Source organism: Erythrolamprus reginae, chromosome Z, assembly GCF_031021105.1.
Source record: "Erythrolamprus reginae isolate rEryReg1 chromosome Z, rEryReg1.hap1, whole genome shotgun sequence".
NCBI classification, from domain to species: domain Eukaryota; kingdom Metazoa; phylum Chordata; class Lepidosauria; order Squamata; family Dipsadidae; genus Erythrolamprus; species Erythrolamprus reginae.
Genome location: NC_091963.1, coordinates 142,745,343 through 142,759,917, shown reverse-complemented (window position 1 = coordinate 142,759,917; position 14,575 = coordinate 142,745,343). Strand labels below are relative to the sequence as shown.

The 14,575-nt window shown below is 43.1% G+C and overlaps 1 protein-coding gene across 1 annotated transcript in view; it reads right to left on the bottom strand.

The window, feature by feature from the left end:
* The window catches only part of PLOD3 (procollagen-lysine,2-oxoglutarate 5-dioxygenase 3), a 179,230-nt gene extending 164,865 nt beyond the window's left edge, over nucleotides 1–14,365 (bottom strand). Inside the window, exon 1 of the mRNA XM_070728046.1 lies at nucleotides 14,213–14,365. Within this exon, the coding sequence (XP_070584147.1) occupies nucleotides 14,213–14,363 (151 nt within the window). The 5' untranslated portion in view covers nucleotides 14,364–14,365. The remainder of the gene's footprint in view (nucleotides 1–14,212) is intronic.
* Nucleotides 14,366–14,575: the final 210 nt, after the last annotated feature.

The following is a 14,575-nucleotide window of genomic DNA, read 5'->3' as shown; positions in this document are numbered from 1 at the left end:
CCAACAGCCATTTTTCACACTTACGGCCTTGGAAAGGGTCCCCAAGGTCATGTGATCATCTCCTATGACCTTCTGACAAGCCGAGTGAATGGGAAAACCTGATTCATTTAAGAATGGGGTTATTAACTTAATCAACTGTCCAAAGATACTTCACCAGAAGAGCCCTTCACTCCTCCACTCGAAATAGAATACCCTACGAGACTAGACTTTCAATCCTGGGCCTAGAAAGTTTAGAACTAATACGCCTTAAACAAGATCTAAGTATTGCCCATAAGATCATATGCTGCAACGTCCTGCCTGTCGGTGACTACTTCAGCTTCAACCATAACAACACAAGAACACACAACAGATTTAAACTTAATATTAACCGCTCCAAACTTGACTGTAAAAAATATGACTTCAGTAACCGAGTTGTCGAAGCATGGAACTCATTACCGGACTCCATAGTGTCATCCCCAAACCCCCAACACTTTACCCTTAGATTATCCATGGTTGACCTATCCAGATTCCTAAGAGGTCAGTAAGGGGCGAGTACAAGTGCACTAGAGTGCCTTCCATCCCCTGTCCTATTGCTCTCCTATATCTTCTAACCTTTCTTCTATTCCTATATCTCTTCTATTCTTTCATTGATATGTTCTGTTACTATACCTTCTTTTCTATTATTTCTTAGATATATTTTACTATGAGTATCTACTCTATAACTTTAATCATGTATTTTACTATGTGTATATAGATATATACCCACTAAAACCCTCATTGTGTATTGGACAAAATAAATAAATAAAAATTAAGAAATAAACTGCAAGGATTTACTGAACCACTATGGCGAGAAAGTGGGGTAAAATGGGGAAAAGAATACAGCTGCGTGAGATGTCATGGGTATACCTTGGTAAACCCATATAACACCTACACTCCGCAAGCTGCACTGGCTTCCTATTAGTCTCTGGACATAATTCAAGGTGTTGGTTATTACCTGTAAAGCCTTACATGGCTCAGGGCCAGACTATTTACGGGGCCGCCTCTTGCCACATAGCTCCCAGAGACCAATAAGAGCACACAGAGTTGGCCTTTTCTAGGTCCTGTTGATCAAGCAACATAGGTTGGCAGGACCATGGCTTCTCTGTTACTGCCCTGGCCCTATGGAATCAACTCCCCCCTGATGTTCGTACTGCTCCCACCTTTCTGGTCTTCCGTAAGGCTACAAATACCTGGCTTTGCCAGCAGGCCTGGGGGCCATGAACTAACATCTATTATGGACAAATCATATGAATGGCATGCATGCAGGTTGTCTTAATTGTTTAATTATGGTTTTTTAAATCAAGGTTTTAGAGTTTTAGATAGTATATTCAACTTCTTTTTATTTCTGTTTTATTTATATTGTTATTGTAAGCTGCCCTGAGTCCTATGGGATTGGGTGGCATAGAAACATAGAAGACTGATGGCAGAAAAAGACCTCATGGTCCATCTATTCTGCTCTTATACTATTTCCTGTATTTTTATCTTAGGATGGGTATATGTTTGGCCCAGGCATGTTTAAATTCAGTTACTGTGGATTTACCAACCACATCTGTTGCTTTTGATCTTTTCCCCAACTTACTTCAGATTGTGTCCCTTTGTTCTTGTGTTCACTTTCCTATTAAAAACACTTCCCTCCTGAACCTTATTCAACCCTTTAATATATTTAAATGTTTCGATCATGTCCCCCCTTTTCCTTCTGTCCTCCAGACTATACAGATTGAGTTCATGAAGTCTTTCCTGATACGTTTTATGCTTAAGACCTTCCACCGTTCTTGTAGCCCGTCTTTGGACCCGTTCAGTTTTGTCAAAATCCTTTTGTGGGTGAGGTCTCCAGAACTGAACATAGGATTCCAAATGTGGTCTCACCAACGCTCTATATAGCGGGATCACAATCTCCCTCTTCCTGCTTGTTATACCTCTAGCTATGCAGCCAAGCATCCTACTTGCTTTTCCTACCGCCCGACCACACTGCTCACCCATTTTGAGACTGTCAGAAATCACTACCCCTAAATCCTTCTCTAGGATTTAGAAGTCCAATTCAATAAATAAATAAATTCTCTGAACCACTGTGGCAAGAAAGTGGGGGGAAATGGGGCAAAGGTCACTTAACCAATGTCTCACTTAGTGACATCATTATTAGGCTCAGTTGCAGTCGTAAGCCGACCACCTGTAGAAATCTGGGCCCACTTTTTTGCAAGTCATGATTTCAGCTTTACAGCCAATAAGCCTGACTACTTTAAGACTTATAGACTTCCACTCCCAGAATTCCCCAGCTAGCCATGCTGGGATTTGAAGTCCCAGGCTTTAAAAGTTGCCAATTTTGAAGATTTAACCAATGTCTCAAACTTTGGGCTCAGTTGCAGTCATAAGTCAAGGATTACCTGTAGAAACCTGGCCCCGCTGGTTTGCAAGCCATGATTTCAGCTGTATGTATAATGCTCAAAAAAATAAAGGGAACACTCAAATATTCTCATTGAATACTTTGTTCTGTACAAAGCTGAATGTGCGCAACAGCTTGTGAAATTGTCAATCAGTGATCAATGTCAATCAGTGTTGCTGATTGTCAATCAGTGTTGCTGATTGTCAATCAGTGTTGCTTCCTAAGTGGACAGTTTGGTTTCACAGAAGTTTGATTTACTTGGAGTTATATTGTGTTGTTTAAGTGTTCCCTTTTTTTTTTGAGCAGAATGGTGGAAGGTCTTAAGCATAAAACATATTAGGAAAGACTTAATGAACTCAATCTGTATAGTCTGGAGGACAGAAGGAAAAGGGGGGACATGATTGAAACATTTAAATATGTTAAAGGGTTAAATAAGGTCCAGGAGGGAAGTGTTTTTAATAGGAAAGTGAACACAAGAACAAGGGAACACAATCTGAAGTTAGTTGGGGCAAAGATCAAAGGCAACATGAGAAAATATTATTTTACTGAAATAGTAGTAGATGCTTGAAACAAACTTCCAGCAGACGTGGTTGGTAAATCCACAGTAACTGAATTTAAACATGCCTGGGATAAACATATATCCATTGTAAGATAAAATACAGGAAATAGTATAAGGGCAGACTAGATGGACCATGAGGTCTTTTTCTGCCGTCAGTCTTCTATGTTTCTGTGTTACTATGTATATTCAATAAACCAAGGGCCTCCAAACCTGGCAACTTTAAGACTTGTGGACTTCAAAGCCCAGCATTCCTCAGCTAGCCATTTGAAGTCCCACAGGTCTTTAAAAAGTTGCCAACTTTGGAGACAACCCCACCCCCACCCCCGCCCCCGCTGGCTGGAGTGGCCATACCGTTCCTGAGCACGATCGTTAAAACACGATCATAGAAAGTTCCAGAAAGTTTCCACCCCTAGCGGCCTGGCCACTTCAACTAGCAACTTAGCAACCGTGACGAGACTTTGGACTATGCCCTCGGTTTGTTCCTGTGGGGTCCAACTCAGGGGTGCCGCTTAAGGAATGTCTTGTATCTCCTTGCCCATGTCTGATTGATGGATGCAATGCCGACCACGGCCTTGTCCTGAGGTAGGAGTTGAGAGGTGCCAAGAGGTCCTAGTTTCAAGCTCCGTGGGAGCAATGGAGGCCAGCCAGGAGTATGATGCTTTCATTCATTCCTGCTAAGTCTTTCCCGTTGCAATAGAATCTATCCCAGATCCTTTGCTCCTTTACACACTTGGACTTAAGTGGGGAAAAAAAGCAGAAACCAAAGAGATAAAAATTGCCCCAACTATGCCTAAATCACCTATTGGACCCCAACTCATCTGTCAGATGCCATCTTCACTTGGTTTTCCTTTAAAAAAAAAAAAATCCTGCCCAAGTTTTTTTTTTTTAATATTAAAAAGTAAATACTGTAAATGAATAAACAAACCCAGGACAGTTAGCAGGGTCATAGAACATCAATTCCTAAGTACGGGTATTCCTTGATTTATGACCACCGTCGAGCCCAAAATATTAGTTGTTGAGCAAGACAGTTTTTAAGGTAAGTTTTCCGCTATATATATATTTTTTACTTTTCTTGCCATGTTTATTAAGTGAGTCACTAGAGTTTTTAAGATAGTAACACAGCTGACAAAATTCAGATCCTGGAAAACAGACTTTTATTTATGATGATTACAATGCCCTGGGGCAGAGATGGCTAACTCTTTGTAGCTACTATCGGGAGTAACAATAGCAGTGTGTAGGACTTGTAAAAAGGACGACAGCAACTACAACAGTATGAGTACTACCTGTACTTATTACTGTAGGAGTAGATATAGATAATACTAACGATAGATAGATAGATAGATAGATAGATAGATAGATAGATAGATAGATAGATAGATAGATAGATTGATTAAAGCCCTTCATGGCATCGGACCAGAATATCTCCGAGACCGCCTTCTGCTGCACGAATCCCAGCGACCAATTAGGTCCCACAGAGTGGGCCTTCTCCGGGTCCCGTCAACTAAACAATGTCGGTTGGCGGGCCCCAGGGGAAGAGCCTTCTCTGTGGCGGCCCCAACTCTCTGGAACCAGCTCCCCCCAGAGATTAGAACTGCCCCTACCCTCCTTGCCTTTCGTAAACTTCTCAAAACCCACCTTTGTCGTCAGGCATGGGGGAACTGAGATATTTCCCCCGGGCCTATATAATTTATGTATGGTATGTTTGTATGTATGTCTTTTTAATAATGGGTTTTTTAAATATTTTAAATTGTAAATTATTAGATTTGTCATGAACTGTTTTATTGTATTGTGAGCCGCCCCGAGTGTACAGAGAGGGGCGGCATACAAATCTAATAAATGAATGAATGAATGAATGAATGAATGAATGAATGAATAAATAATGAAATAATGAAATTTACACAGCTGTGCCGTCTGATAAAATCATGGTGGCCACAGTGAAGGCAGTAATGTTTATTTAAGAGAACGTGGGGGAGGGGGAAAATTCCAGCGAATAAGGAACTTTAAATTATCAAATGCACAGAAACAAACAATGTTATCAAGTTATGATATTTACCAAGTTACTTACCAAGAACCTTTAAATTATATTAAAGTAACCAATATATCTTTACCATCCCCAAGGCATGTTACAACTTTTGAGCCCCTCCTCCAATGTCTGGAAATTGAAAGCTGAAAATTTTGACGAAAATTTGGAGATACAGAAAGATTACAGAGGAGCAAGGGCCAAAGTAAATGATGAGGAGAAAGAGGCCAAAAGCCAATTTAGGCAGAGTAGCACAATCCCCTAGGAGGTTAGTCCGAGTATGTTTATTCCTTATTTACTAAGCAACCTGAGATGTTTTTCTTTTCTTTAAGCGTGGGGAAGGATCAAAGATGTCAAAGATATCATAAGTCATGAGGCTATGAGATCTAAGTCCAGTCCACCTTGAATGACTACTTAATTCCCATGCATTTCCCTTAACCGTTAGTAGCTCAGATTTTTGTAGAGCACGTAACCTTGCAATAAATTTTGTTAGAATATTCATGACTGGGAGTGTCATAGTAACAAGGTCAGCCAATGAACAGGCACCAACTAAGTCAGCCAATGGGAGCTTAAACAGATCTGAGTCTGTGCAAGAAAACAAAACTACTCTGTATTCTGTCTGCTGTGAACTTGGAAATGAAACTAACTGCTCTCTCCTGACTTGTGTTTACTTGACAGAACTACTTGTGGTACAGTGTTCCCTCGATTTTTGCGGGTTCGAACTTTGAAAAAAGTCTATACCACAGGTTTTCAAAAATATTAATTAAAAAATACTTCGCAGTTCCCCCCCCCCTGTGCCACAGTTTTTCTCGCCCAATGACATCATATGTCATCGCTAAACATTTGTCCGCCGTTAATAAATATTTTTTTTAATAAACTTTAATAAATAAACATGGTGAGTAATAATCTAAATGGTTGCTAAGGGAATGGGAAATTGCAATTTAGGGGGTTTAAAATCTTAAGGGATGACTTGTGATACTGTTCATAGCCAAAAAACAGTGTATTTACTTCCGCATCTCTACTTCGCGAAAATTCGACTTTCGTGGGCGGTCTCAGAACGCATCCCCCGCGGAAAGTGAGGGAACACTGTATTGTGTATATGTGTGTGCGTGATTTTTTTGTCTAGTAATTATATACGTTATATATATACACACACACACCTCTGTGTGTGTGTGTATTAAATTTTATATATCTATATAAATAAATTAAATATTTAAATATTTAAATTAAGGAAAAACATGTGACACACACATACACACACATATATATATGTCACATGATTTTGCTGAATTTAAATATTTAAATATTTAATTAATTTATATAAATATATAAAATGTTATATACACCCCCCCCCCCATATATACATACATAAACACTGCTAAAAAAAATAAAAGGGACACTTAAACAACACAATATAACTCCAAGTAAATCAAACCTCTGTGAAATCAAACTGTCCACTTAGGAAGCAACACTGATGGACAATCAATTTCACACGCTGTTGTGCACATTCAACTTTGTACAGAACAAAGTATTCAATGAGAATATTTCATTCATTCAGATCTAGGATGTGTTCTTTGAGTGTTCCCTTTATTATTATTTTTGAGCATTATATCTATGTATATAAAGAAGTTAATGAATCCATCTGAATCAGTTATTTGTGTGTGCTTCTGGATTTGATTTATGCAACAAACTCGGACAAATTTGTATATATATTTGTATAGAGCTGCGGTGGTGCAGTGGTTAGAATGCAGTATTGCAGGCTACATCCGTTGATTGCTGGTCACTAGTAGTTAGACAGTTCTAATCTCACCAGGCTCAAGTTTGGATTCAGATTGTTGGAGGCAATAGGCTGACTCTGTAAACTGCCTAGAGAGAGCTGTAAAGCACTGTGAAGTGATATATAAGTCTAAGTGCCATTGCTATTGCGATATATACATAACAAAGATCTACCCCCCTCTGGCAGACCCTTCTAGCAAACAGAAACTCACCACATGGAACCTGGGACGATTGTGTCAGCCAGCACTTAAACTACGCTGGGACACAGATCAAGCCTACAGAATTAGCTAAGATTCCCACCTGGGTGTCTGACAGCCAATGGTATACCGTGATGGGGTACCAAAGTTTTACTACCACACTGTGGCCGTGGCTTATGCATTTTGTTTCAACATCTTTCAGTGCAAATTGGGTGTTCTGGGGTGGAGCTCCATTTTTGCTACCCCACTGCGTTCCCCCCCATCCAGGCAGTAGCCCACCCCTGATTATGCCCTTATCACCTCGAGGTTCGATTACTGCAATGCTCTCTACATGGGACTACCTTTGAAAAGTGTTTGGAAACTTCAGGTCGTGCAGAATGCGGCCGCGAGAGCTATTGTGGGGTTTCCTAGATTCGCCCACGTTTCTACAACACTACGTGGCCTGCACTGGCTGCCGATCGGTTTCCAGTCACAATTCAAATTGTTGGTAATGTCCTTTAAAGCTCTTCATCGCATTGGACCAGAATACCTCCGGAACCGCCTTCTACCGCACGAATCCCAGGGGCTGATAAGGTCCCACAGAGTTGGCCTTCTCCGGGTCCCGTCGACCAAACAATGTCGTTTGGCGGGCCCCAGGGGAAGAGCCTTCTCTGTGGCGGCACCGGCCCTCTGGAATCAACTCCCCCCGGAGATTAGAACGGCCCCCACCCTCCTTGTCTTTCGCAAGTTACTCAAGACCCACCTATATCGCCAGGCATGGGGGAATTAAGACATCTCTCCCAGGCTTTCTTATATTTTATGTTTGGTATGTATGTGTTGTATGGTTTTTAAATTGTTGGGTTTTTTTAATGTAATTTTATTATTAGATTTGTTCCATTGTTATACTGTTTTTATTGTTGTTGTGAGCCGCCCCGAGTCTTCGGAGAGGGGCGGCATACAAATCTAATAAATTGAATTGAATTGAATTATCTACTACTATATAAAGTCTATGTACACACATGCACGCATGCACAGCTCTTCTAAAATTATACACATTCAACCACATTTACTGCGATAGGAAAAAAATACCCAGAGCCCAGAAGGGGAAAAAAGAAAAAAAAATCATCATTTTGCTACCGGTACTGTGTACCTGACCAAAATGTTTCTACTGGTACTGCGTACCTGACCATACTCATAGGAGCCCACCACTGATGGTATATATCTTTTACACAGGAACATGAAACTCTTAAGGTGGTGCCCAATAGATGGTATAAAACTCAGGCACTCTCAGCATCTCACCCCTTCTCTTCTTCATGTGATGTTCAGGCATGTGATCCCACTTTCCCTAGAACCTCAGACCACGTGGTCCTGTTATCCTCCATTAAACCATCTTTCCAAGTGGTCACCATGTTTTCAATGTCTTTTTCCCCACTTGGAACTGAACCCAGAAGCATATTCTTCCCAACAACAGACAGGTTAGATTTGTCATGTGAAGTCACTCAACCTTTTTAAAGAGATAGCTTCTAAAACATTTATTTATTTATTTGTTAGATTTGTATGCCGCCCCTCTCTGTAGACTCGGGGCGGCTAACAACAGTAGTAAACAGCATATAACAAATGTAATGTTTAAAATAATTAAAAACCCTTATTTAAAACCAAACATGCACACACAAACATACCATGCATAAATTGTATAGGCTTAGGGGGAAAAGGGTAGTTCAGTTCCCCCAAGCCTGATGACAGAGGTGGGTTTTAAGGAGCTTACGAAAGGCAAGGAGGGTGGGGGCAATTCTGATCTCCGGGGGGAGCTGGTTCCAGAGAGTCGGGGCTGCCACAGAGAAGGCTCTTCCCCTGAGTCCCGCCAGATGACATTGTTTAGTCGACGGGACCCGGAGAAGACTGACTCTGTGGGACCTAACCGGTCACTGGGATTCGTGCGGCAGAAGGCGGTCCCGGATGTATTCTGGTCCAATGACATGAAGGGCTTTATAGGTCATAACCAACACTTTGAATTGTGACCAGAAACTGATTGGCAACCAATGCAGACTGTGGAGTGTTGGTGTAACATGGGCATACCTGGGGAAGCCCATGATTGCTCTCGCAGCTGCATTCTGCACGATCTGAAGTTTCCAAACACTTTTCAAAGGTAGCCCCATGTAGAGAGTGTTACAGTAGTTGAGCCTCGAGGTGATGAGGGCATGAGTGACTGTGAGCAGTGACTCCCGGTCCAAATAGGGCCGCAACTGGTGCACCAGGTGAACCTGAGCAAATGCCCCCCTCGCCACAGCTGAAAGATGTTTCTCTAATGTGAGCTGTGGATCAAGGAGGATGCCCAAGTTGCGGACCCTCTCTGAGGGGGTCAATGTTTCCCCCCCCAGGGTGATGGACGGACAGATGGAATTGTCCCTGGGAGGCAAAACACACAGCCACTCCGTCTTATCAGTTGAGTTTGAGTCTGTTGACACCCATCCAGACCCCAACAGCCTCCAGGCACCAGCACATCACATCCACTGCTTCATTGACAAATATGTCAGTTGTACACCTATTTTCCCCACAATCAATTAAAAAGGCATTAGTTTTTAATTTGCTTTTGTGAAAGATTTTGAATTGGTGCACAGAATCTACCGAGACTTGTGATATTGTTAGAAATTGTCATATGTTTTTATACACTGCAGAAAACAATGACTTCTATATTAATACGGTCAGTTGGCTATGCCGCAACTGGAAGACCATACATATTATACAAAGCCATAAATTGTCATCTTACAAACCACAATCTCTGCAAACAGGGAAGTCAGATTACAGTTGAATGAATTGTGAGATTCAGTTAAAGCTGACTAGGTACTGTACTCTGATTTGAAGATATATGTCTTTCAATAAACCAAAATTTAGTTTGCTTGGACTTGGCTTAACATGTTGCATTGTGCTATATAAATCATGATAGGTGGTTTTGGCATGTTGTGGTTTGCTCCATTAATCATTAATAAGCACACCATTGGCATAGCGTGAATTGAGAACTTGGTGGACCCTGCAGCATCGGTTCATATCCTCATGAAACAGAACTGTTAAGTCTGTATATAACCAATGTAAAATTCTGTAAAAGAAAAGACCTTGTAAATACTGTTTAAACTATGAATAAACCTTGGCCGCGTCTGATTGGCTAAGACGCACGGCCGTTTCTTTTAGGCGCGAGCCTTAAACGTATAAAAAGGGCTGTTCTGACACTGACAGCTCAGATGCGTTCCTTGCTGAAGTCACTTCGAGAGAGCTGAATAAACGGAACCATCTTCTACTCCTTGTCTGAGTCTCATTCATTTCACTGGCGACGAGAGAACGAAGAATCCACGAGTCAAGCATGAATCACCTCCAGATCGGCCGGGCTCCCGACTACTTCGACCCCGAGAAGTCGTCTTGGGACGCCTACATGGCGAAATTTGAAATCTTCCTAGAAGCGGCAGGAATGGGAGAAGCTGAAGACGACAGGAAGCGGGCGATCTTCTTGAACTATTGCGGGACTGAGATTTTTGACCTCGTCCAAACGCTCACCGACCCGCTTCCAGCTAAATCCGTTCCGTGGGACGACCTCCAAGCAAAACTTGCAAACCACTTCAAACCAACGAAGCCTGCCGTAGTCTACAGACATCAATTTTCCAGGATGACCCAGCGTGAGTCTGAGACAATCAATCAATTCGCCACGAGACTTCGCACGGTACTGTCAAAGTGCAAATTTGACAGCCCAGAAGCTCGCCTCACAGACGCTCTGATCTTTGGGATGAAGAATGCGACGGTCCGAAACAAAATCTTGACAGAGGACGACCCAACGCTTCAGTCAGTCATCAAGCTGGCTCAAACAGCCGAAGTAGCTGACGCGGCCGCCAAAGAACTCAAGGAACACGAAAAGAAGGAGACCGTCTCCAAAATCTCCGTTGCTGTTTCCCGCGCCGAAACCACAGATGACCTCAGCCCAGCTGCCACGGACGACGACACCTGTCTCCTGCTGCCATCCGAGCAAGCCAGACAACCCAGATACCAACGTCCCTCCAACCCATGCCCCGGTTGCCGAGGAAATCACCCACGACAGCGTTGCCCCTTCAGGGACGCCATTTGCCGCCGCTGCAATCGACGCGGGCACATCGCCGAGGCTTGCAGAGCGCCCCTTCCAGAGGAGTCCTTCTCTACACCCCGCCAACAACGTTTCAACAACCAGGCACAACAACCGCGAGACAACAAATTTTCCAGAGGCTTCAATCGCAGAAACGACTCTACCGCTAACCGTGACTACGCACGAGGTAAAGCACAAACTTACGTAAATTGCGCAACTGCTAAAGGAGGGAACAAGATTATCATCTCGCTACTTTTAAATAACAAACCATGTAACCTAGAATTAGACACAGGCTCTAAGCATTCTATTATGCCTTGGGACAAATTCAAAATGTATATGCCAAATTTTCTTAAAACTGACTTTGTTAACTCAACTTTAATAATAAGGGATTTTCAAGGTAATATCATACCTGTTTTGGGGAAAGTAGATGTGCCTGTAAAATTTAAAAATTGTGAATATTTTCTTCCTCTGATTGTGGTTGAGGGAGCCAAACACTCCCTCCTGGGGTTAACATGGATGTCTCCTTTGTGTATTGAAATACTGGGTCTTTGTCATGTAAATGCTGAACCTGATATTCCTAACTTTATCCAGGAATTTCCTGAGGTTTTCAGCCCTACTTTGGGCACCTATAATGGGGCCCCTATCTCCTTCTCTCTAGATCCCAAGGTACCCCCAGTCAGACTTAAGCCTCGCAGGGTACCCCTACCACTATTGCCTAAACTAGACATCCAATTGGACAAATTGATTGCCCAGGGCATCTTAGTCCCTGTAGAACAAGCGCCATGGGAAACCCCCATAGTCACCCCAGTTAAACCTGATGGCTCCTTAAGGGTCTGTGCAGACTACAAAGCCACTATCAATAAAGCCCTTCAACACCATCCATACCCGATCCCAGTAGTCCAACAATTGCTACATTCCTTGGGGGAAGGGAGAGTATTTTCAAAAATCGACCTGGCGCAAGCATACCAACAGCTTCCGGTCGATGAGGCCACATCCCTGGCCCAGACCATAGTGACCCATAGGGGTGCTTTCAGGTGCACCCGCCTGCAATTCGGGGTCAGTACCACCCCAGGTATTTTCCAAAGTTTCATGGAACGATTATTGGCAGGTATAAAAGGAACCTCCCCATATTTTGACGATATATTTATATCAGGAAAAAACCAAGCAGAATTAAACATGCGCATCAGAGAAGTGTTGGCTAGACTGCAAGCTAAGGGGTTAAAAGTAAAACCAGACAAATGTGTGTGGGGAGCCAATAGCATAGAATTTCTGGGCTATAGAATAGACAGTGAGGGAATACACCCCACAGCAGATAAATTAGAGGCCATAACCAAAGCACCCGAGCCAAATAATAAGACAGAACTCCAAGCATTTCTGGGCCTCCTTAATTTTTATTCTGTCTTCCTGAAACAGAAGGCAACGGCAGCAGAACCGCTACACCGACTGCTGCAGAAGGGAGTTCCCTGGACCTGGGGCACAATGGAGCGCGAAGCTTTTCATAAAATAAAACAGTTATTGACCTCTAAAAGCGTAGTGGTTCAATATAGCTCAACTTTGCCAATAAGGCTCACGTGCGATGCTTCGGCGTATGGGGTTGGCGGGGTATTAGCTCACATAATGCCAAACAATACAGAGGCCCCCATCGCCTTCTTTTCTAAAACATTGTCCATGGCAGAGAGAAATTACAGCCAATTAGACAAAGAGGCATTGGCCCTAGTCTCTAGCGTTAAGAAATTCCATTACTATCTCTGTGGGAGGAGTTTTGAACTAATAACAGATCACAAACCCCTGCTTGGTCTTCTAGCTGCCAATAAACCAACTCCTCCCTTCATGTCCCCTAGATTAATAAGATGGGCTCTATTCCTGTCAGGATACCAATACCATCTAACACATAAGGGGGGAAAATCAATAAACCATGCTGACGGCTTAAGTAGATGCCCCATGCCCGAGTTAGTCTCAGATCCAACCCCCACAGAGGATGTTTTACTAATTGACCTTGAGGAAAACTGCCTGACCACTGCCAAAGAGGTGGCTGAGCACACTAAGAAGGATTCACTATTGTTAAAAGTAATCAATTGTATTCAAAAAGGATGGTTGGGAGACTCTGAGGAAACTGGGCTGTCAGAATTTAAATCTAAAAGGTTGGAATTATCCTACTTGAAGGGATGCGTGTTATGGGGTGACAGGGTGGTCATTCCCAATACCTTAAAACAGAAGGTACTAAGTATGTTGCATGCAGGCCACCCAGGCATTGTCAGAATGAAGGGTTTGGCCAGGGGTTACTTGTGGTGGCCAGGTTTAGATAGGGACATTGAGCAATGGGTAGCAAACTGTGACCCTTGCCAGGAGTCACGACCCAATCCCCCGAAAACAACACCTCTGGAATGGGAAAGACCCACTGGGCCATGGTCCCGCATTCATATTGACTTCGCAGGGCCTATTGGAACTCAAAACTTTTTAATTGTGGTAGACGCGTTCTCCAGATGGGTGGAAATCATTGCTATGCAAAACATTACTACTTGTGCCACCATTAAGGCATTATACCATTTGTTTGCCACACATGGGTGCCCAGACATCCTAGTTTCAGATAACGGGCCACAATTGACTGCCAGACAATTTGAGTGTTTTTTAAGCAACTTAGGGGTCAGACACGCACTCACATCCCCTTACTCGCCATGGGTTAATGGCCTTGCAGAACGTTATGTACGTGTGGCCAAAGAAGCCTTGCGCAGGGCAGGCCCAGGGGAAATACAACACAAATTAGATCAATTTTTACTAATGCAGCATATCACCCCAAATTCCATCACAAACAAAAGCCCAGCAGAGATTTTAATGGGTCGAAAAATAAGGTCCCCCCTGGACAGGTTGCACCCTCGTTATTGTACTCAAAATGTAAATAATGAAACATGTATAGCACCTGAAAGAAATATGTACCTAGGGCAACTTGTTTTTGCTAGAAATTTTGATGGGGGGTTGAGTTGGCTGAAAGGAAAAATAATGCAACAAACAGCCCCAAAATCTTATGTGGTACAATTGGAAGATGGCCGCACATGGAGGCGGCACATCGATCATTTAAGGGGGCGCATAACACCAAATGAAGAGCCGGCCGCTAACGGAAATTCTTCCCCCCAAGCAGACATTAATTCGCAACTCGAACTTTTGGAATTACAAAAGGACTTACCACGGCCAGATGCATCCTCCAGCGACGCCGAGCCTTCCTCCTCTTCTGGGCACGGTGCGCCATCAGCATACTTGTCTCCGCAGGCCAGAGCCCCAACTTGGGCCCAGCCGCGGACAGGAGACAACGACGAGCCAACCTCCACCATAGACATACCAGCTGGTAATGATCTGCGCAGGTCTGAGCGCACGTCACGCCGGCCCAATCGATTGGAGGACTACGTCACTTGGCTCACTGATTGACAGTTTGACTCAACTAATGAGGGAGGGGTGTTAAGTCTGTATATAACCAATGTAAAATTCTGTAAAAGAAAAGACCTTGTAAATACTGTTTAAACTATGAATAAACCTTGGCCGCGTCTGATTG